We start from the raw sequence: 25,647 nt of genomic DNA on the forward strand, positions 1-25,647 counted from the left end.
TAGGGTAACAGGACGATTATAATATGAATCGTTTAACAACTACTCTAAATGTGTCAAACTTTTGAAGTCTTACTATAAAATGGATAATTCTGTAGTATAAATTACAAGTGTGCTTTATTAACTTTTACTTCAGAGTCAAGAAAAGAATTGCTCTCTTTAATCAATTAATTAAATTCATTTGATTAGCTTGTTTAAACTCACTTTTATATATGAAATACGATATTGTAGTTTGAAAAGTGTATTACTACAATTATTTTTTGTGACGTATAAAATAGTAGAAAATCTAATACAGTACAAGTATGTTCTCTATAATTCCGACACTTAATAATCTACACAATAATCTAATCTAAATCTAAATCTAAACTTTATAATCCACACGAGGCGAAGAAACTTTAGCTCAATAATCCGTCCACAAAATTTTTTACTTTCGTCCTTAATTTTATTTTCATAGTTCCTATTTATTTTATAATTATTTTGGAGGATTTTATAATATTAAAACAAAATAACAAAAGTAATATTACAATAAATTACTATTTATCACATGGTTAAGATTCTAGTATATTACAATATAAAATAACTATAATATATAATGCTACAACTGTAATATACTATAAGTGGATAATACAAATATTTTATTTCCTTATTTTACTTGGATTTATCACATTTAAATGTGTCTGAAAATAAAAGCAATGTCGATAAATTTATTTATTAAAAAACAATTTTAAATGTGATAATTTAAACAATTACCAATCATATTAAATTAGGTTATAAATTTAATTTGCTTATAAACTCAATTTTTAAAAATATAAGCGTTTAACCAATGCGGTCTAGAAAAGCTGTCAACTCCAAAACCCATTAACAATTTCTATCATTATTAATATAAAACCAAAAAAAATATATTCAATATGATCTAAAATTTTAAAAACAATTTTAATCCCAGCTATATATTAAAATATGAGGGACTACCACTGCTATTGTGTCACTACCCTGAGTTAATAAAAATGAGAATGACCTATTTAGAAACTCATGTCTGTGATTCTGCGTATAAAGCACCCAATTACGGACATAGAAAGATGTTCCCTTAATTACTTGATTTCATATAGATAATTCATCAGCTTGTCAAACTAACAAACTAATTTGACTAGCTCTGTAAGTAAAGAATTTTTTAACTATAGATTGCAATACATTGAAGTCAATGTTAATGTTAATTTTTGCAAAAAAAAATTTTTTTACTGTACTCAAAGGATGATAATGCGAGTGTGCAGAAGATTATTAATATTATTATTCCCTGGTTAGTATCACTGGTTTTTATAAGAGTTGAGTAATTGTGCAAAATATATAATGATTTAGTTTCTGAACAAGTCTTTCTTGTCCAATGTGTAGATAAGATGAAATTTGACATAATTTTTGTTAGTTAAACTTGTGTATAATAACGACAAACATAAGTATTGTATTACGTTTTTTAAGAAACTAAAAATAAAATATTCCATAGACAATATGTATTCTATGTCACCTTTTGCCTAATATCTACTCTATCCATAATGAAGAATATTAAAATTTTTTTGTTAAAATTAATTTAAAATTGACCAACATCGACTACATACATAGATAAAACACAAACAGCAAACATTTGTTATTCAAATATATATTCTTAAGCAAGTATAAGTTTCGAATATCGCATATAGATGGTAAACTTTTTAAATATTGTATCAATTGCATATTGTATCATCCCCGTCACAGACTGTGAAAACTTATTGTATAATAAAATTGTGTATAAGATGGAATACTTTTAACTGACATTAGATTAGATTAGATTTGTGTAAGTCTTCTTAGGTATTTTGGACTTGCAAAAACTGTGATAAGTCACAACTGGAAATTTCATTGCTCTTCAAAAAAACTTTTTCCTATTCTCCCTATTTTATAATATTTCAATAAATTTTTATTTTCTTTTACTAAATAGATACTAATGAAGTTTTTACTTCCAACAAAGCAATGTTGTTATTTCAATTTTTATTCTTTCATTATTACTATGACCGAATAGGAGTGATGTAATAAATTTAATTAAATTATAGAAAAGAAAAACAAAAAAATTTAACTTTGCCTTTACCTAAACCTTAATAAGTTACATATATATATAAATAAAATTAATAATTTGTTGTTAATTTTTTTTCATCGAAGGGACGCGTCTTATTACGAACAGAAACTTTTTAAAAGTTAGAAAGGTTCGAATAGAAATGAAACCCTGAAAGTAAGTATTTTTATTTTACATATAGTAAGTCAAAATATGCATAAAAGATGTCTCTGCAGAACGAATAACTTTGAAATAAAAAATAGACAATTTCAAGAATTAACTTTCAATTCGTTAAATTTGTGTTTCCAAATAAAGCTGTAATTTATAAGCTCGTTTTAATTTAAAGCACATCAAGTGCTATGGTTAGTGTGACTTAGAAATAAAAAAATGACAAAAAACTTGGAACTTAAGCATTAAATGTTTGTATACTCTTGGCTACTTGTTAAAACATACGTTCGCTTCTAATTTTACAGACACGACTTCTAAGCATAACACCTGCAGTCCAAACAAATTATATACGGACTAAGATTTCCTAAGATCACTGATGATGAGTACTTGGTCATACTCGAAACAGTGTTGTATGATCAGTCAAACTTCAATAAATTAATTAAAATTTTTGTTATTGTCTTTTCATTTCTATTCGAACCATTTTAAATTATTCATTATCAAAGAAAGGACAAACATAAAAATTTATTTAATTTATTTTTATTATTCATTATTTATTTAATACTTCTTTCAGAAATATCATTTTAATTTTTATTTTTATTTGAGCTTTAATGATTACATGTATAGTAATAATTTTATTTCCGACACTTCAATTGTGTAAGAACTTTGGCAATCGATATCACCAGAATCTTATTTAGATCATGTTCGAGTTCGAGTAAATTGATGGTAAATTAAAAGAAATAGTATGTTGCTATGGCAGCGAATCTTGGTATTTACCAGAATTTCGAGTGAAAATTTTATAAAATGTTTAATAAATAAATTTTAAAACTTTTAACCAAAAATAATAAATAAGTGTAATAAATAAATAAATAAATATTTACATAAGTGCAGTGCAAAAAATCCCTAGGAAGTTTCAATTTAATAATGAATAAATTTAATGAATAAATTGCTAATATATAGTAACATAAACAGATTGACAGACTGGCATCGCTAAAGTTATTTGTCTCGTCACAATTATCAATTATATTTTACATGGAATATAAAGTCTTCTAGCTTAGTCTTGGTTCAAAAAAATTTTAAGTGTATAAAAAAAAAAACAAGCAAAATAGAATAAAAAATAAAAGTTTTTTAAAAAAAATAAATTAAAATATATTTACCCCTTATATTATAAAAATTTCCGCAGTTGAATTATGAATTACAAAGAGTAAAGATATTATGAAATACTACGAGAATGAAAAGCCCATCCACGTTAGTTTCAATTCATTAAAAATAAATAAATTACCAGAAATTCTATTTCTTATTTCCACACAAAAACCTCTAAATACAATTAAAATATAACAAGCAAGAAAAAAGGAAAAAGCTTATCATAGTCATAATAAACGGAGGCACTTCATTCATCAACGCGACCTTTTCATTAACACATTCACACATGCCCAACGCAGCACGAATAATATTTTTTTTGTGCTTCCTTTCAATGCGAATCTACAAAGGATGCCTTACCTTGATAGTCCTTTTTGTGTTTCCTTTTTCATTTTTATAGCACAACACAAAGACACACCGCAATAGCAGACAGCGCGGAGAACTTGAGGATTGATAAAACGACATATTTGAGTATCCTTGTTTGTATTACTGACAGTCTACGTTGTTTACAGGTTAAATATGAACACACATACTGACACATTAACACTTACACATACACACATACACACCAAATACACAAACATAAATAACGGATAATTTATAAAATGCCATGCGCCATTTCTGTTTCCATTTCCTTCAACTCGGAAATGTTTATATTTTTATTACTAGGATATAAAGCATAATCATTATATGAGTTGAGGCAAACATTCACATAACATGATATGTGTTGATAACAAGGGAAAGCGTTACCAGTAGAGCCTAAGAGCAGTTTGAGAAACAACTTAAGGCACGTTGCGGACATTAAGATGTTCAAGAGAATTTATCAATACTATCTTTCTCTAATCTTTTGGCTACTTACCATTTAGGATAAGCAACAAATGTGTATCGTTTTCCGAGGGTTTTGATGATTTTATATATCATTTTTTTTATTTAGGCACGGAAAATTTATAAGAACTTTAGTTAATTTACTGATACTATCAATACATAAATCTTTTATGAACAAAGTTTATTTCTGGTATAAATTTAGGGGAAAGTTTACGCATTTTAAACTTTTCATTCGTTAAAAAGGGTCAGCGTAGCGTTTGAGTGTTATTAAATGACTATTCACTACAGGGTTGTCGAAGCAACCTGTATTATATCAAAAATTCATTTACATAATTAATAAATTTAATTTACAAACTTAAAACAAATTTTAACAATCGTCTTAATAAAAATAAAAGGCACGCCGTTTATTTTATTAAACAAAAATCTTTTAAAATGTATTATTTAAATGTGTGCAGTATTAGTTAAAATGTAAGATAACAGAAACATAAAATAAATATCGTTTATTTTATTTAAGAAGCCTATTAATAAAAAGGTTCTCGACAAATAGTGAACAAAAATATAATAATAAAATATAATTATTTTAATTAATTAAATTTTTGGCTAACCATACAGCTGTTTCGAGTATTGTCAAATACCAATGATCAGTGATCTTGGAAATAATTCTTGTATTTAATTATTCGTAAATAGTTTTTTGAGATTACAAGTACCAGGAATCGAACTCGTCTCCTGCCAAATTTGACACTCGGAGTCAGCGCACCTTAACCAACTGATCCAAAAGCCGTACTTGACTTTTTTGTTCGGATATTTTTCTGGAGTTTTGTTAATTTGCTGTAAAAGTTTTTATTAACAATTTTACTTGCTGTGTTTATATTAGAACGAAATCATAAACCAGCTGTAGAATAATTGAATTAATTAATTAATTATAATTTTATTTTCAATTGTTAAATTTCAATACTATTCTGATCGTAGAGGCATTATTTGTTGTATGATTTGTTCTTTCTTATGTATAGAACCTAATCTAGGAACGTAATGCTGAGAAAGTCATACTAATGTTACTCCACTAGTCGCACGGGCGAGACCAATATTTTGTGAATATAAGTTGTAATTAAACGTCAAATATTCCAGACGAAAGTGACTATTATTTTTAATACCAAACTTGTTATATTTCATAAAGAGGTTTTTTAGTTTATTTTTTATCTTTGAAAACTTTACCTACTATTAAGGAAAAATGCTTAATTCGTCTTCAGGGACTATAGACTATAGTCAAAATATCAGCATCAGGAAACTATATTTTTAAAACTAATTTAAAATATGGTGTATTATTTAACATTAACCAATTAGCCTGTTCAAAAATATATAAATAAAATAAATAATTAAAACAATAAATTATAGAAAACGATCACTTAATATTACAGCAAATAAGAATTAATGAGTTCTTATCAGAAAATTTTTATTAAAATTTGAAGATAAAATTTGCACGTAGAGTAAAAATCTGCCTTTATTTCTCGAGTCCAAAAATAAGCATATTATATAAATTAAATCATTAATAATATATAATATAGCGTAAGCAAATTTTTAATATAGAATTTAATATCTCAGTGATTCTTTTACAAATGTACATCAAAGTGTATATAAATTTAAGCTCCTATGCAAATCAAAGAAAATAAAAATTTTTGAAGTGTAGTTAGTTTTAGGCAGATAAAAGTTAATGACGTTCTGAATTTATAATGGTGCAGATCTCTGTCATCATAGTAAATCTTTCGTATACTTGGAATGTAGACCAGAATATCTTATGTTGAGGATTTTATAATATATACACATTAAATGTAGACCACAATATCTTATGTTGAAGATTTTATAACATAAATACACTGAATGTAGACCAGAATATTTTATGTTAAAGATTTTTTAATAACAATTAAGAATAGATATTGCCTAAAACTTTCCTCCTGGCAATCAGCATTGTAATAAAGGGCAAAATATCTCTCTTTAAGGATTTTGTAATATTGAAGAAAGACAGAGCGAATAAAGGCGTATAGACTACCAACAACCTCAATGAACCCATTTTGTTGAGATTATAATGAACGCCAAAGCGGCACGTCAGATAATTTGCTAGCTATTCTTACGAGATTTGATATCATAAACATCATAGTTGAAATTCAGAAACTGATGAATAATATTGATATTACCCACCTATTTCCTTTAACAGGTAGGAGCACTTTAAAAATACTGTTCCTACATGTTAGATTAAACTTAATTACAATAACTGTTTAACAAAAATACATAGATTAGCGAAATGTTCTTCATTTCAATATTAAACTTGATAATTATGACTACGTGTGGTAATAGTAATCTTGGATCTATTCAATAAATTTTTAAGACATTATAAAATAAACCATTATAACTTTCGTCATCAATTAATAAAAACTTTGCAAAATTTCATCAAAGTTTTATAGTTGATTTTTTAACAAAAGCCTTATAGTTAACAAAGAAAGTAGCACGGATTTAATTGATCGCATTATCTGTAACCAATTATTTGCTTCATGTAGTTAACATTTTTTTTAATTTTGTGTTTATTCTGGTATTAATTTTTGTTTTTTAACATACCGAAAAGTTATAGTTTTAATAGCATAGTCTATTTGTCTAGTCTTCTTCATATCTATACGGATATAGAAAAATTTATACTTAATAAAATTCTGTTATTATGATAGAACAATGTCTTTAAAATAAATAAATAACTACAAAACTTTAAGTGGCATCTACACGGCCTAGCTCATAGTGAAATCATATTCAGCTTTAATAGATTTTTATCTATAACTTTAAATTTTATATAATATAAACATATTGTAAATACTTAACAAGAAATTTTCAGCGTATTGTTTGTTAATTATTTCAGAGGCAATTCCATCGTAATTTTTAAAAACTTCACAATTAAAGTTTTTTTTAATTTAAGTTTCTCAATTTTTAAATGAAATAACTAGTTTTAAATAAAGTTTTATACAATTATTTCTATAATTTTAAAATTCAATACCAAAAAATTATTGTTCATTAATTCAGAGAATATATACCTCTGTAATTGAGCATTGTTATTGGTGTCCCATAACAAAATAAACACATTTCAGAAAAAGAATTATAATGACATGTTGAATTGCCGACTGATTATGCCTATTACATTTATATTACTTTCTTTTTAAAAAAATAATAAAAATCAAACATTCACACACAATTATTGCAAGTTTAATTGAGTATTCAATGTGTCCTTAAACCTTTATAGAACCATTAACAAGTATAGACTTTTATACAACGTTCACTTGGCACAAAATTCAAGTGCTCACTCCTTATTTGTTCATTGTTATTTTTGCTTTTCTATATACTAAGTAAGCGTAATGAAATAGTAACTGACATCATTAAGCCAAATTAAACGTCATTAATTCGTTGTAAAATGCAAACGACTATAACCGACAAAGTATTACCTCCCACAACCCATTTTTCACTCTGACTTTGTTAGCAATGGCACTCGCAAAACGTTGCTGCTAACATTACGCTGCGTCATCACTTTCACTTGACTGCCACTGGCAATAAGACTCATACGCCCAACCAACTTTTTTTGCCTTCAGTCAGTCAGTCATACTCTAATTTCATTTTTTTTATAACTAGTATTCCACAAATGTCAGTAGAATATTAACTCGCGTGTTACCCTACTTTAACAATGAGTCACTGTACTCCAGTATTTAACGTTTTTTTGTTTTTATTGTGTCAACAAGCGACTACACAGCACCCACCTCCGTTGGATGAGTCAAGCGACTGAATACAACCACCTGCTCTCAAAGAGAGCACTATTGGGTGGCATTAACAGTGTTATATATTAAACCAACATCTACGCCCAACTATCTACTTAGTAACGACCCATCCTAGCAGTTGTGTGCTGTCAGTGTTTTGTTTGGTGATTAAAAGTTTTATCCAACGTAGTTACTTGGCCTCATTCTCATTGTAGCTTCTTTAGTTATTTATTGTTGTAATTGTGGATGTTGCTTTTGTTGTCGACAGTCATTTTATGCTTTACTTTTATTGACCTCATAACCTCGGTTGGTCGCTCCATCTCCTATGCACTTTAACCCACATAACAATTTTATTTTGGCATAAATCTTTATTGGTTTTAAAAGATCTTATTAATTCGCAATCACGTTTATCGCGATAAACGTTGGTTTGTACGTTTTCCAGATTTCATACTGAATTGATTTGTTATGGTGTGCGATTATTTGTGATGACATCAGCACATGTAAGGAACTGGGTCAATGTGGTAATAATAATCCTACGCGAATCACATATACAATTTCCAACCAATTTTATTGAATAATACAAAACTTTGTTTTGCAGTTTTTTTTTTAGTTTTAAGTTAAACAGTATTGTGTACTTTAATTAAGGAAATAAAATTTCATTGTTTACAATCAGCAGCAGCGATTCCACATATATAGTATATGACATTTCAATACAAGATCTTTACGTCAAGTACAATTCAATATTTATTGAATAGCAGTGAAGTACTGAGATGTTAACTCGTTAATTTTTAAACTAAATGCAAAGGTTCACTTGAACTTTTGCATATAAACATAAAATAAAATAAAATAAATGAATCAAAATCAAAAATAAAAAGTGAAAAAAACACGGAAATAAAATGTCAAATACCAAAACTCGAATTATTTTGGTACGCGCAATACAGAGTCCTTGGAATAAGCCAAGCGTTAAACGTGACACAAATCGTAAAATCCAACTGAAAGATACTCATGCAATTCGTGCAGCCAAGAACCAAAAAATCCAAAAGACAAACCCAACAGAAGCGCACATCAGCATGAAATTTATGTAAAGGCTAAACTCATATTCCATAAAGGCAGAAACAGAAGCAGAAGCAGAAGCAGAAGCAGAAGAAACAGTAGTGCAGTAGTAAATATTAAGCATTTGAGCCCAGCAGAAGGATAAAGCATACAAAATATATTAAAACACATAAAATTGGTCTCTGTGAGACGAGAAGGCACGTTATCGGCATGGGAGACCTGCAAGCAACAATTGAATTTTCGGTCGAGCTCTATAAATTCTTTAATGTGGACTTATTTCAAAGGGGGTAAGTATATTGCATGCTTTTATTTACTTATTGTCGTAGCTCTTGATTTGTGCAAGTTCACAATGCTTTTGTCTACTTTAACGCGGCAATAAAAATTGCATAATTTATGAAACAATATGCTTTAAGCTTGGAAGGAACTCTTGTGCCTCATGCATTCCTGAATGCAATTGTTGGGTATAATGGAAAAATTTTTAGGTGTGGTTATGGTTAAGCACACAGAAGTTGTCAGTCATGTTCTGGGAAGGATAAACTTGAGTTTCTAGAGGAAAGCAGGAAATAGTTTAAATGAAATTGTCCTTTATAAGTTGCATTTATAGCAGCTGGGCGTGTTGCATAGTATACTGATATTTTTATTATACACATATTCTTACCCTTTGTTTAATCTAGTAGTAATGATTTATTTATTTAAAAAACAATATCTACAAACTTAGACAAGCAATATTAGATATTAAATAAAGGAATTTTCGTTTCTATTTTCGTTTCATATATTGGATATGTGAAATGTCTGACATAAAAAAATAAAAAAGTAAATTAATTTTCTTGTATGGATCAAATTAATAATGACAGTATTATTTCTTATCCAAATGATAGATTATAGATGATAAACAAAATATTTTATGCGAATAATTTTTCCTCTCTGAAAATACCCTCCACATATCCCAGAAAAAAAGGTAAGATATTTTTCCAATATAACATTTATAAAGAAAAGGCTAAAAATTATTCTGTCAATTGGTTATAGTAAAAAGGTGTAGTAAAAAAAATCCATTATTTTTGCATGAAATTGAAGGCTTAGTTGAAATTCGAATTAGGTCAAATATGCGCCATTTTGTTCGATAATTATTTGCCATTTCGAAAATAATTTTATTATGAACTCTCATAGAAGTCCTTGTTCCTATTGACAAAAAACTGAGACAATCAAACTACCCTTGAAGCAAATTTTTCACCAGAAATTCATTTGCTATGAACAGGAACAAATAATTATCACTTGGGGGTAGGTCTGAACTATAAGGTGGATGCATAAGAACTTCACAACCAAATTTCCGGGTTCACAAGTTTTTCGAGTCATTATCTATGTCCGTGACCTGGCGTTTTCCTGATGGAACACAATTCTTCTCTTATTGCCCAAAGCTGGCCGTTTTTGGGCAATTGATTCCTTCACATGGTTCAATTGTTGACAGTACAGTACATTAACAGAGTAAAGAGTTTTGGCGTAGGGGAGTAGATCATTTTGCTGTCAATCCCACCAAACACATAACAAAACTTTCCTGACCGTCAATCCTGGCTTGGCCACCTTTTCGGCCAGCTCATCGCGGTCCGACTACGATGTTTTCAATTGACGTTGTCATAAGTGATCCACTTTTCATCACCAGCCACCAACCGTTTCGGAATTGGTTCTATTTTGTTGCGTTTGATTCGCAGATGATAATTAGGTTCATGGGGTTGTTTTGCATTAATTCGTGTGGAACCCATGCATGGAGCTTCTTTTTATAGTCAGCGTTATTCAAATAACTCAAGTTCTAAACAGTTTTTAATGTTATATTTAGCTTTAAAGTAATCGAAACAGTGCTTACATGACTATCGGACTCGGAAATTTTTATGATTATAGTTGATACTGTAAAGAACATAAACTGTATTCACATTTTCAGCCGCCTGGCTTACGTTTTCGCTTTTATCATAGAAAAACTGTAAAATATGTCGTATTTTCTCTCTACTAGTGTCCATCTTTAAGACGTGCTTAAAAAAAACTGAGTTTACTAATTACCAAACCATCAAAAGTTTTTTAGTCCGAAATCTCATCTTTCCAAAGTTATGTAGCATAACCCGATCGGAGTTATGCAACTCGTGTTCCTGATCAAATATTCTGTCTTCATATTGGAAGTAAGATTTCCTTGAAAGTTTTGTAAGTTGATTTTTGAGATATCCACTTTTCGCTTTAATGTAAATATTTATATTTTCAAGGAAATTAATAGTGTGATTTAAAATCTAAGTAAGACAGGAAGATAAAATGATAACATTAAATTTACTAATTTATATCCTAGCAAAAAACCTAAAGATAACAGAAAGAAAATAAATTTATTTAATAAAAAATAACATTTGTAAACGATAAATGAAAAAGAAATATATATTGTATCTATATATAAAAATTAAAGGCACTCGAATGTATCTAAAAATACTTAATATAATGAAAAATATTTAAAAAACTTCGACACTTTTTCATTTCTTAATTAATTCAAAAATAATTTTTTCAGCAATTACATATGAAATGAAAAACAGCTAATAAATGTAATTATTGTTATTGTACAATTTAAAAAGCTTTATTTAAATATTTAAATATCTAATTAAATATTTAAAATATACTGAACTCATATTGCTATTGGATATGAAACATATTGGTATAATTTATATAGAATCATTAATTTTTGTTTATAGAACAAGAACAAAATCTGAATTCTTTTATTAAATAAATTTCGAACTCATAAGCGCCCAGTCGCACCGCATCATTTTTAAACAAAGTTGGCAGAAATATTTTAATGGGAATCACTTGACTGCAACCACAAGTGTGTGCGGCAGAGAAATCTCAAATTCTTGAAAAACACCGTTTGGATAAATATTAAATGTTGAACCAGATTTGTGCCAATAAATAATAAACAGTATATAAAAATATGAATATATGTATAACAAATTGAGTTGCTAATAGTTCAACCTAACGTGCCCAACCACTTTGAACCGCGTTGAAATGATTTATAAATAAAAATAGTGACGTCTATTAAACTTAAAACAAAAATAAGGTTAAGGGCAGATTCTTTTTCGTTTTTTGGTTTATTATTAACCAAAAACAGATTCTAAAAATGTAACATGTATTAAAAAATCATTTTAAATATTTAAAGATATTATGATAATGAACAAAGAATCTTCAATTTAATATAAAGCAAAAAAATTCTTTACATATCTGCGTGTACTGCAAAAGTACAAGTCTTGATATATCATTTAGCAAGTAAAAATATTTGTTTTATAATTAATTACTTTAATCAAAATTTTTGTAAAAGTAAAAACAGTACCTATCTATATAAAATATGGAAATATCCATTTTCTTTTCTATAAATAAAACATATTTCTTATTAAGAATTCTACCAAAGTTTTATTTCAATATGTGGTTTGGGCCTTGTCATTAGGTGTCGAACATAATATTATTCAAATATTTTTAATAGGACATCTTATAGTACCGGATCCTTTCAAATATTATTGAAGATTGTCTGTAAAAACACATATTTTGTGTAACCCCACAAAAAAGTGGGGTTATCACTCTCAGCGGAGACAAATCGTATGATCTTGGTGGACATTTCATTTGATCGCATGATCTTGGGAAACCATTTATATAATCAAAAACGTGAAATTACATGTTTGTGAAACCTATTGATCTGAATAGTAATTGCCCTATATACGTAAATTTTGTTTGTTGGCATACCCATTAAACCTAATGAGCCTCATCACTAAAGAAAATTCGATATAAAATGATTTTATTACAGAATCATCAGTTTTGTAGCAGTGATTAAATTAGTTATTTAGTGATTAAATTAAATATATAATACCTCGCATGACTGTTCTATTCGAGATATATACTAAAGCAATGCCCTTGCATCGCATCAGTACCATAGCATTGATGTATGATATTAATTACGATGAATTTCATTGTACTGCTGGTTTATGATTGTGACCGTTAAGACCTCTAAATTCTCTAGGCTATAATTTCAGTTAGGTAGGCACTTTCAGATAGTCCTGCAACTATTAGCGGTAGTCTGTTTTATATGTAGGTAAGTTTAATCAGGTTTTAAGAAGGACACTAATTAATATACTATAGACTAATATAAAATATGTTGACTTACGTAAACAATTTTAGTAAGAGGCTCACTTATTCTACACTAGGAAAATACTGTATTATTTTAATAAAATATGTAATATATTTATACTGCAAACACTGGAAATATTGATTAAAGACTTAGGTTAGGTTGTGTAATATAGATGATTCCAAGAATATACTTAGGCCTATTGGTCCATTGTGTTCCTGTATAATTACTAAGAGCCTTAAAAAAACACATCTTTTGCAAAGCCGGCAATGCCCATTCGAGGAAGCTAATCTGGAGTTCTTGGAGCTAATCAAGATTCTTCAAAAAATAAACCCCCTGCATAGACAATCGCCGCCGCGTATGTTCTGGAGATTTAAAGAATCGGAACCTATTGCGGATAGATGTCTTACGACTAGTGCTGGGCAATCAGATTGTGAACTACAGTTAGAATAGTACTCATTATGAGGAACCATAACGTTATGAAAATTATGCTTTTTAAATGCTTTTTTTACGGTATTTGTTAAAAAATTTATTTTAATTATTCTTAAAAAATCATTCTGCATGTGCCTCTATAACTTTTTTAGTAAATATAGTTTTATATAATAAAAACTGAAACTTGTACGAATATTTTAAGCTAGTCAATATGACTTAATTGGTTTAGTTATTGTAGTTAAAAATGTGCAGATGAAAAATTTTTGAGGTTTTTTAAAGTTTTTCGATTTTAAATGTGATGGAACTGCAACAGAAATATTAACAAAAAAAAGTTTTTTTAATCGATGTCAAGGATTGTTTTAATTAGTGGACGAAAATAAACTGTTCGTTCAGTAAACGTACTACACAAACGCTTGTTAGCACTCCCCCAAGCTACAAATAATGCAGCACTTAGACTTGAGCTAGACCTTGTGAAAATTTCATATAGAGTTTTCAAACGCGCAATCGATTTCATTATATATATTCCTACTAATTCTATACTTCTTTGTTCTTATCGCTTATCTTTTTAACCTAGCTATAAGTAAACACCAAACCTCCTTATGTTACAACTTTAAGTTTAGAAGCAGAAGTAACTAAATATTGAATTGAATTCAATTGAATACTAAGAGAACACTAAAAACAATAACTTCCGTAAAAGAAGTTAATCATTAACCATCGTGCAGAGATAGTTAAAAATATCACTACAATCGGGAATTGAACACAGCGTGAAATTCAAACAAACCGAACTTATTTAGCATGAGATTTCGGAAACAGTACACTATTTTAGTGTTTCGGACATGTTGCTTTGATTTTTTAGTGTACTGTTTGTGGTTTCGGACAATAACCAGTACACTACAATACTGCACTCATTATTTTTGTTCACTAGTTTTAATGCAAATGTTTTGAATAGCAGAACATAAAAATCGAATAAAAATTTCAAAAGTTGTATACGATTTTCCAAATTTGCCCAAAATATTGACTTCTATTAACAAGTCAAACCAATATAGGTATGTAGAAAAATCAATTTTTTGAAATTATTTTTTAAATTTTGAGTGTTCAGTTTAGTGTAAACTTTCACAACACAAAAAATTACTACTACCACTTTTAATAATACAATAAATAACAATAAAATTTAAAGAAATAATTAAAGAAAGTTGTGAATTATTAATAGTTCGATAAAAAAAACATTGGTTTTTCAAATTAAATAAACTTTTAAAACCCTATTGTCCAAAAATACCAAAATATAAATTAATTTGAACAATCTATTTTTATTGCATTTATAAAAAAGATCAAAAAAGATTTTAATTAAAAAATTTTAAAATGTCGAATACAACAATTTTTTGTTGTGGCACTAATAGCTGCTCTAATTGAAATGACCCACTAATTCCTTAAGTGATATTTTTCTTTTTAGTCAACAAATTTTTTTATCATTGTTGTGTCCGATTTTTTTATTATTTATTTGAAATGAATATTTGCATAAACTCGTATATCACATATCCACAGGAAAGTTTCCAAACAAAAAAAAATAGCTGCGTATGTCAGTAGAGCAGAGTTGCTGGCAGCTGTCGACCGAAATGTCAACAGAATTAAAAATGCCTTTTCTGTTTTAACGTGATAAAAACAGGAAGACCAAGAAGTAAAATTCGAACAATTGAACATTTTACATATTGACAAATGTTAGTTTTTTAGTTCTGTGGCACATTGTAATTGAATTGAATCTCTACACCATGTCCGCAATGTAATGTAATTTTATTTTGATATATTCAATCGAATATGTATGCTGTTGTTTAACTTAAAAAATATGCCAGATATATAATGCTAAATATTTATAACTCTATTTTGCAGCTTGTATCAAGTTCGCTGCGCTTTGCGTGTTGCACCAAGGCTACCGGTGCAAGTGGAGACCAGCATACCAGAATCCAACAATCAAAATCAGTCACAATCGTTAACAAATGGCGAACTTATCGGTGATGCCGACCTGCAACAGCAGTCACAAAATCAGCCACCAAACTGTACAATGCCTGGATCTGCATACATAATTAACGGCTGTGGTGCCTCACGTGTATTTCAGATACTTTATCGCAACGAAGAGGTGACGTTGCGCGATGTCATACACTTTCGTACGCATTTATTAGGTAAGTACTTTGTTTGAAAGTGCATTCATTGAAAATGATTAAAAACATTGTCTTGCAAACGTGGCGTTGAGACAATATAGCATCTGATTGAGTTCAGATATTATGTATCTCTGCTAGAGTTTCTGACTTAACTAGCGAACAGCCAAAATTATACAATCTGCTGGTGTAGATAGCATTTCAAATTAGCACTGAAATGCCAAGATATTTAATTAATTGAGCTTGTCATTGTACTAAGGACAATGCACTTTCCTTATGGCAACGAAATGGTTTAAAGGAATTGCAAATTGCCGCATAGCAGGCGGTTAAACTTGCTGCAACGCAACTTGACATTTTAGCCAAAAAAAAAATTTTAATATCGAAAAATTGTCGCATTGCCTGCATTTCTCATTTGCCCGGCATTCGCAGAGCAGCAAGGGGCAATGACTTTGGCACTTTACAATTTTAGTACGTGTTGCCAAAAGATGAAATTTTCCTCTCGCAAAAACGCAAACTGAAACAAAGACTGCCTGCCAAAAAGGAATACATTTTTGTTCGTTTTCAAAAATTTTGTTTAAAAATAATATAAAAATATTTATTAGTTATCAAATGTTTGCAAACATTCTTTATTCATATTGATATTTAATTTAATTAATTCAATTATTCACTTATACATTTAATATATTCTAATTAGTTCTTTAACTTTACATATAGATATTATACAGGTAAGGTTGGCTTTTTTTTGCATTAGCTAATCAATCATATATGCAAGCAATTAAAATAAAATATTTGCTGGCAGATTTTATTATTTGTTTGTTAAATACAAATTAATATTTTCTTTTTTTGTTAAATATTTTTCAATGTTGCACATTCGAATCAAATCGCATTGACCTGCATATTTTGATCGAAAGCGTCAACTGACATGTGGCAAGTAGCAAGTATCTGAGACAAAAACGTTAAAAAAAATTTACTTAAAATATATATAAATATAAAAATATAAAAAATTTTGTTCTACTAAAATTATTGCTTAAGTATCTTGGGTACTTGCAAAAATGAGAACTTGCACACGTTCAAGGTGTCTGTGATTTATGAAGATTTTTTGTCGTCGTACTTGACAACGAAATAAAATAAAAATATAACAACAATAAGAATTAATTTGCTCTGGTTGCACCCTAAATTCAAGAAAGATATAGTTCATGTTTCATTTTAGATTTTATATAATAAATATGCATAAGTGATGCAAAAATGTGTTATTTGACACATAACGGGCGGCACCCTTTCCTACTTGCTCAAGTAAAATTCTGCATTCTTGTAAAATTCCAACAACTTCAAGTTTAATGCATAAATTCAAACTTTTCAAACTGATACGAAATTAGAAATACGTGCTAATTAAAGATTTCTTCTGTGCCACAGAAGAATGGCTAAAAATTTTTATGGAACAAAAACAAACATTAATTATACTTTGTTTATTGTATGTATTGTAAATTGCAAAAGTTTGGTTTGTTAAAAGTTGAAGTAACTTGAAGAACGTAAACAAATTAATTTAAAAGTTTTAAATGTAAAACTAAGACTAAATGCATTAAGTACAAATTAAATGAAGTTTCCCATTAAATTGGTAAAAATAGTTTATGTACTATAATACAAGCAGTTATTCCTCTGAAAGTTATAAATATTTCATAAATTTAATATATTTTCTTCACAGGCAGAAGAAATAAGTAGTATCTAATTAATTTTATTTCAAAACTTATTATGCTATTAACTAATTGTTTCCAAAATGTACATTTTAAAATTAAAATCTCTCAATTACTACGCTTTTATACAATAATAATATTAAATTTTCCTTTTTTTTATTTTTCTTGAGTTGTGGTCAAATACTGTCTTAGCCTACAATCTGCATGGTTTCTCATAATTTTTCCCCAGTGATTGAAATCAAGTTATCTTAAATAAATTCTTATCCAAATAAGCCAACAAAATAGATGACGTTGCACTATTCTTTTTTTATTGGAATCTTTAAAGCACAAGGTATGTATTACTGATTGGCATACTTGTATATGTCTTAGCCAATTCACCTACATAGCTAACAGCTTAGTTCAACCAAGCTCATGTGTGTAACCAAGCTCATGGAATGTGCTCATGGAAATGAGGTAACGATCATGTGGGTTAAGGGACACATCGGTATTGAGCAACACGAGAAGGCATATGAACTTGCAAAGTAAGTATCAAGCCATAACTTCTGCGGCCCAGAACCTAGAAAACCATTGGGTTACAACATCATGACAGCCTATGTCTATAAATAGATAACCTCACTTCATCTCAAGAGATGGAGAGAGTTGAGCACTTGTAGACAGACCAAACTCATGTTGCCGAAACCATGGGTCAGGGAACCGATAAAAGTGCTCAGCTATACGCGGAGTACCCTAAGCTGGCTGACCTCACTAATTACTGTGGACATGGCAACTTCAAGTATCACCTCAAAAAGATAACTGTTACTGAGCAAGACACTTGTCTAGAAGAAAAGGAGACAGCGATGCATATATTGTGCCAATGTCCAGCACTGGCAAGTAGTAGGAAGACTGTCTTGGGACACCATTGAGTTGGTGATAACTTGGCAGGCAACCTCAAGCTAAATGAGCTGCTTGCATTAACAAGAGATGTAATTATGCGAACGGAAGCCACTCCAGCTTTAACACCAGCTTTAACGACATCCGAGAATAGAAGGACGAAAAAGAACCCAAGTAGTTTCGTGATCTACTTCGGCTAATCCTTCACTTTAGTGGAGCCATTTGTTGGACGGTAGCCGACTCACTTAATACTCTAAAACTATTAAATTAAGCTTCCAAACCTATCATTCCAAACATATATCATGTAACAAAATTAAAAAATCAGCATTTGTTTTACTTTCACTCCTAATTCAATAATTGTTTCAGCATATCGGTTGAAGTCTTTTGGATGATTGGAATAGTATCTTATCAATTTTATTTGGATACTCGATAAGTGTGTTGCCTTTTTTGTCAAGAATTTTCGTATCATGAAGAATTTGTTCAATGTTGCAATATTGTATAGCAAAACACTATATCTCAGCTATCGATATTTTGGCCAGATAGCTTGTCAGATTCTAATCTATAATCTTAGTAGAACTTTTAAATAATATTCTGAGGTCACCATCTGAACTTCTGTAATAATTTCTCTCAAGAATTTTATTTATAATATTATATAGAGAGAGTCTCTATAATTTACTTACCATCATTCACTCATAGATGTCGCAGCGCTCAGAATTTTTATGGATTCACTCTTATCGGCTCTGGAACAAAGTTTTAATCATTTTTATGATATTTATTTTTATAAATATGGATAAATATAATTTTTGTGATATATTTTTCAAAAAAATTCGCTTTAAACAATACTGTTTTGGAATTTCTTTACTGTTCTAACTTATACTGATACTAACTTATAGTGATACTGATGTGTTTGTGATTAAAGCGTTTTTTGTGTAAATTTTTCTTGATTATTCGATATCTTAGAGAGAACTGTTCCATTAGCAATAAATATTGTTCTTGTAAAATAACATTCAATCTTAATACAATACAATAAATAATAATACAATTAATTAATTAATTCCAAATATTAAAAGACTGAACAAAAGTTAGGAAAATGAAATCAAAATATTTTGAATCAAAAAAACAACTACACCTTGCGCCATAAGTACCTTTCATCAAATAAACCCTCAAACTGTCATGTATAATTAATTTAACTGAAATTATAATTAATTCACAAACTGATTTTGTGGAAAACCTACGCAACGAAATATATTTTCGAATACATATTTTATTCCAATACTTATCAAATAGATACATTTTTATTACTACTATTCCAAACTTGACATTACATATGATTATATCACAAGTATATAAATTTCTAGATATGATAAAAAGATAAATTATTTTTCTGAAACATGAAATCAATTATTGATTTTGCATGTGAAATAAAATAATACATAAAAATCACACAATATATCAATCTATATTTATAATATATACTTGTATGTACGATATGTCTATATACAAATTAAATTTTGTATTTGTTCTATGTACGCTTTGAAACTATCCCATTGATTTTGAAGAATTTTTAATGGAAAATTATTTGACTAGTTAAGAATGTTGATTACACTTGGGCCTGATGGGTACCGGTGGTGTGATTTAAAAAATATTTTTTTACAAATATTTTTAATGAATAAACTTTCTTTAATTATTTTTTTTTTTAGGGTACCTAAAAGAAATTTCATTTTTTTTTTTGTATTTTACTCTTGCTCTAAAAAAGCTGTAGATCATAAATAAAGAATAGTGTGATAACAGAGTTCAAACTAGTACGTTTGATATTATTGTTGTACCCCTTAGTCGGATTAGAGTGTTTCTCTAAGTTCGATTTCTTTAATGAAAAACAGTATAGAACCTATCTTTCCTAGTCTTGAGTTCTTATGATGCATGAAATACCCTCCTAGGTGTTTCTTCCGCTTGTGCATCAGTGACGGGTACTCCCCAAGCGCATGGTATGCAGTTCCTCTCTCTTCTTTACAGTATCTGAAGTCTGAGTTGGATTGAATTCCTAACTTCAAAAGGTGATCATTCAATCTACAGTGACTGGTCAATAATACCGCAATAATTCTAATTTTTTAATTGTACTATGTAATTTTTGAAGCATTTTAGGTTGTAAATCCCTAAAAGCATTTTAGATTGCAATCGTCTTGATAACCTTTCCATATAGAGTTCTCTTTCTTTTTCCTCTGCGCCATTCATAAGATTGGGTAGAGTTCCTTTGCGTAGACTACAGAATGGTTCTGGGCCTATTGTTCTTGAAGCGAGCGCCTCTTCTTGGAAGTTTGTCTGTCATTTCATTGCTCGGAATCCGTATTAGGTGCACCTGATTGTTGCAGCTGAGTATGTTCAGCTTATCAATGCACTCCCATATAAGTTTGGATGTTACCTGGTAGGATATGACTGCCATTATAGCTGCCTGGCTGTTATGTTTGGTAACAACTCACTGAAGAAACGATTTCATACTTCGGGATACATACGTCATTGTTACTGTTTTTGTTTTCATGAAATGGGCACATAGTATAAAATTCTTTTTCAAATATTTTTGGCTTGAATAATAAACAAATATTGTTTAGAAATATTATTATAGAAACAATTTTAGATTCTATAAAATTATTCTACGTTAATTGCTAAAAAGTTCCATTCATAACAGTAAAGTACAAGTAAAATATAAAATTTAAAAAAAGTTTCAACAGTAATAATATATTAAATAATATATTGTATTTTAAATATGCAAAAGGTACTAATTGATCTCAAACTTAATTAAAGCTAACTTTTTTTTCTATATAATTGAGATCATTTTTAGGCCAACTTCATATTTATAAACGGTTATGCTTATGATCGTAAATATTTTTACAAAACTGAAAAGTAACGATTTTACACAATATTAAAATAATTTATGAATATTGTAAACTTTTTTAAAACAAACATTTTTTGAGTTCATAAATAGTTTTGTATTAAAATTATTTTTATATTCATATACTCATCCACCTACAATCTAAACTTAAAGATCATAAAAGCCATAAAAGTCATAAAAGAATTCAACTGTAAATAATAAAATACTTGCCGGAGCACATAAACATTTATATAATGGTGCTTTTAGCTTAATATAATAAATTTTCAGTATATAAGTATCTTAGTGTAAACTGAGTTGAAAATAAATTACCTACAAAATTTATGCTCGATATATGTAGGTTCGTTTAGAAATTTAATGAAATAGCAAAGGGATTTCTCCTCTATTAGTAGTCATAGAGGAAAACTTCTTATTGAGTTATCATAACAGCATTAAAGGTCAGTATTAATTTCAAATTAAAGTTGTTATAAGATGTAATTAGTTAATATTGGATTATTAAGGCTATTACCATCGCATTTGCAAAACAATACTGACGTTCATTTACATACCTATGAAAATCACTTCAATCACTTTAATTATGCAAGTATGAATTTGTATATTACGTCGTTTGTGCTCCACGTCATTAATGTGGAGCACAAATTTGCCTATTGCCTATCATTAATAATTAATTACTGTTTTGTTTGCTCAAACTGTTTCAAATATGCAATATCAGCGATTCAATCGCCTGAGGACATTTCTGTAATAATAGTAATTTTAATTATAATGGCAAAGATTTATACTATTACGCGTTAGATATGCATAATTAAATTAAGAGTACATGAAAAATTTCAATCACGTTACAGAGCAATGATTCAATTCAATTAATCGCTGTGGTGTTATAATTAAAATTGATTTAATAAACTGTTAAATATCATGACTCGTGTTAACTGTTAATTTACTGCAAGAAATATTGTTGATGGTTTTAAAAATATATTAATTAATAACAGTTCAATAATAATTAAAAAATTTTTTAGTTTCAAGTTCTTGCCCTTTGCGTTTAACAAAACGTGATCATATATAACAGTAAACTTTTAAAAAATAATTAAGATACTTAAAGTATCTTAACAGTCTTAAGTAAGACTGTTTAATCACTTTGCTAATTGAATTATTAGGGTAGGGTATGAAAAACTGGTTAATTACAGAATTGTTAATTTGTTTACAAAATTTACCACAAGAAAATAAAATAATTTTTTTCATAGGTATAGTAAATACATATACTAATACATGTATAGAGTAAATTCTATCATTAAGTATCGTCTCAACCATACCTGAAAAGTTTAATTTTAAAATTTTCTTAATAAATATCAATCAAAATAATTATCTGAAAACTGTAAGCATAAATGCAACAATGCAATTAAGTACTAAAATGTAAGCATAAATGCAACAGTGCAATTAAGTACTAAAATGTTATACTAAAACTTCATATTACAATTGTTATCTTAGTTATAAGTTTTCTCTTTAATAAAAGTCTTTGAAGAAAACGGTCGTGTGCGGAACTTAGTTGGTATTTCTAACAAGGGTTATGGGCCCAGACACCCACGTGTTTTTCAGTCAATTTGTTTTTTCATTAAAGAGCGTATTTTCGTAAAAAGTGAATTTTTTTTTAAAAAATAATAAAAGGTAAATAAAATGTCGTGTAGCGCGAGTCAGATCGAAAAACTAAATTCAGAAAACTATGCAACATGGTCTATCCAAATGCGTAGTTTGCTAATCACACTAGACTATTGGAGTGCGATAGATCAAATTAAAGAAAAAGAAACTGTAGAATCACGTGTTACTGACCAGAAGGCATTGGCCACAATATTGTTGTGCGTGAAAACATCGGAATTGGTACACATAAAAAATTGCAAAACTTCGAAAGAAGCATGGCAAGTACTGAGTGACATTTATAAAACAGGAGGCCCATCACGAAAGGTGGCTTTATTTAAAAGTTTAGTTCGATTTAAGATTGATAAAAATGAGAAATTCGCTTTGCAGCTTAATCGGTTTAGCACTATAATAGAAGATCTCAATGAAATTGGGGTAATTTTAACTGACGATTTGCTTTCAATCATGCTCCTCTATAGTCTTCCAGACGATATGGATAGTTTTGTTGTTGCGCTAGAAACGCGAGACTCGTTGCCAACAGTAAAACAATTAATATCCAAAATTTTAGACGAAGAGAGAAGGCAAAGTGAAAAACACAATAATGAGAGTGAGACCGTATTAGCAATAAATTCTCGCGGTGAAAACATGAGTAAAAGCACTTATTCAGGTAAAAGAAATATACAAAAAAAGGATAATGTCAAATGTTATGCATGCGGAAAAAGAGGCCATATTCGGGCTCAATGCAGAACAATTAAAAGCTCGCAAAAATACGCATTTAATATTACAGAGTTTAAAAACCAAAACAAAACAAATAATTGGATTCTAGATAGCGGTGCGACATCGCATATGTGTAAAGAAAAAAACTATTTTTTATCCATGCAAGAAAACATAAACAATGTGACATTAGCTTCTGGTCAATTAGTCAGTGCAAAAGGTATTGGAAACATAAAAACTATTATTAATGAGCGTGAAATATTGTTTAAAAATGTTTTATATGTGCCCGGCTTACACTCTAATTTTATTTCGGTGTCGAAAATTATAAAAAACGGTTTTGTTGTAAATTTTTCACGAAATAAGGCAGATGTAATAACAAACCAAGGTGAAAAAATGTTCACAGCAACTGAATGTAATGGAACATTCTGTGTAAATGTTAAAGTAAATATAAACAAAGAGAGTGCAAACGCGATTAGTGAGAAAGACAATGATTTTATTATTTGGCACAAAAGATATGGACATTTGAATGTAAAAGACTTGTCCAGTTTATCAAGTAAAGAATTAGTGCGGGGTATGAAATTAAACACACCTCGTGATTTTCAATGTTCCACATGTGCAATGTGCAAGATGAGTTCTAAACCGTACTATGCTAAATCAGTTGTCACAACGAAAGGCGTGCTGGAGTTAATTCACACGGATATTTGTGGTCCAATGCAAGTGAGTTCTTTAGGAGGCAGCGCATACTTCATCACGTTCATTGATGATTTCTCAAGGTATACTGAAGTAAAATTTTTACGAAAAAAATCAGATGCATTTGCAGTTTTTAAGCAGTTCTTAGTCCGCGTAGAAAAGCAGACAGAAAAAAAAATTAAAAACTATTCGTAGTGATAACGGCGGTGAGTATAACAATAAACAATTTAAAGAATTTTTGGAACAACGGGGCATAATTCATCAAACTACAGTCAGTTATACACCCCAGCAAAACGGTGTAGCAGAACGTGCTAACCGAACCCTTGTAGAGATGACTCGATGCATGCTCTTGGACTCTAACCTCCCTCAAAGTTTGTGGTCTGAGGCGGTTAATACGGCAGTGTACATAAGAAACCGGTCCCCAACAAAAATATTAAATGGCATTACACCATATGAAATATGGGTTGGAAGAAAACCTTCTGTGAATCATTTTCGAATTTTTGGATGTGAAGCTGTGGCTATTCAGAAGGGTCCACTCCGAGGAAAATTCACTCCGAAGGGAGCTAAGCTGAAATTTGTTGGATACGCTGATTATACAAAAGCATACAGGATGTACAATTCAAGCAGCAGGCAAATAATTTTGGCAAGGGACGTAATATGTTTTGAAAACAGTCCGAATGAAGGCACAGGTGCCAAAAATGAAAACGAGTTTGCGTTTTTTAAAGTAGAAACACCAAAACTAAGTGTTGAAAATAAAAATGATCAGGTGACTGAAATTAAAAATGAAGAATCCGCTGAGCAAGGCGAGGTTTCTTCAGAATCTGACACAACATCAATATACGATGATAAAACAGCAAACGAAACACACTCAGATTCTGAATTGGTTTATAAAAAACAGCTTCGAGGCCGTACAGTAATTTCAAATAAAAAGAGAGAAGATAAGTCAAAAAACAATGTTGAAACTGATGAAAAAATCGAAATGCTCAGTTCTATTATAGAAAATCCGAAAAACCTAGTTGATGCGCTTAACTCAGAGGAAGCTGAACACTGGCGAGAAGCTATGACAGCCGAATATGACTCGTTAATAAAAAACAATACATGGGAATTAGTTGAAAAGCCTGAAAATAAAAATGTTATCGGAAATAAATGGGTATTCAATATTAAACGAAAACCTGATGGAACTGTTGATCGTTATAAGGCACGGTTGGTTGCGCATGGGTGCGCACAAAAATACAATGTAGACTATACAGAGACATTTGCGCCTGTTTTGAGACACTCTACAGTTCGTTTGCTATTGGCATTAGCAGCTAAGTATGGATTGTTAATCAATCACTTAGATATTACTGCAGCATACCTACATGGCGAATTAGAAGATGAAATTTATATGAAACAACCCCCAATGTTTGAAGACGAGCTGAATCCAGA

The 25,647-nt window shown here is 29.3% G+C and overlaps 2 protein-coding genes across 2 annotated transcripts in view; one reads left to right on the plus strand and one right to left on the minus strand.

The window, feature by feature from the left end:
* Positions 1 to 3,768, minus strand: part of LOC119681296 — a 4,929-nt gene extending 1,161 nt beyond the window's left edge. The window contains exon 1 of the mRNA XM_038094449.1: positions 3,737 to 3,768. Coding sequence (XP_037950377.1) covers positions 3,737 to 3,768 — 32 coding nt within the window. The remainder of the gene's footprint in view (positions 1 to 3,736) is intronic.
* A 5,067-nt stretch (positions 3,769 to 8,835) lies between these two features.
* LOC119668283 overlaps positions 8,836 to 25,647 on the plus strand; it is a 32,302-nt gene continuing 15,490 nt past the window's right edge. Inside the window, exons 1-2 of the mRNA XM_038077740.1 lie at positions 8,836 to 9,320; positions 15,482 to 15,771. Coding sequence (XP_037933668.1) covers positions 9,244 to 9,320; positions 15,482 to 15,771 — 367 coding nt within the window. The 5' untranslated portion in view covers positions 8,836 to 9,243. The remainder of the gene's footprint in view (positions 9,321 to 15,481; positions 15,772 to 25,647) is intronic.

Source organism: Teleopsis dalmanni, chromosome 1, assembly GCF_002237135.1.
Source record: "Teleopsis dalmanni isolate 2A chromosome 1, ASM223713v2, whole genome shotgun sequence".
Classification (NCBI taxonomy): Eukaryota; Metazoa; Arthropoda; class Insecta; order Diptera; family Diopsidae; genus Teleopsis; species Teleopsis dalmanni.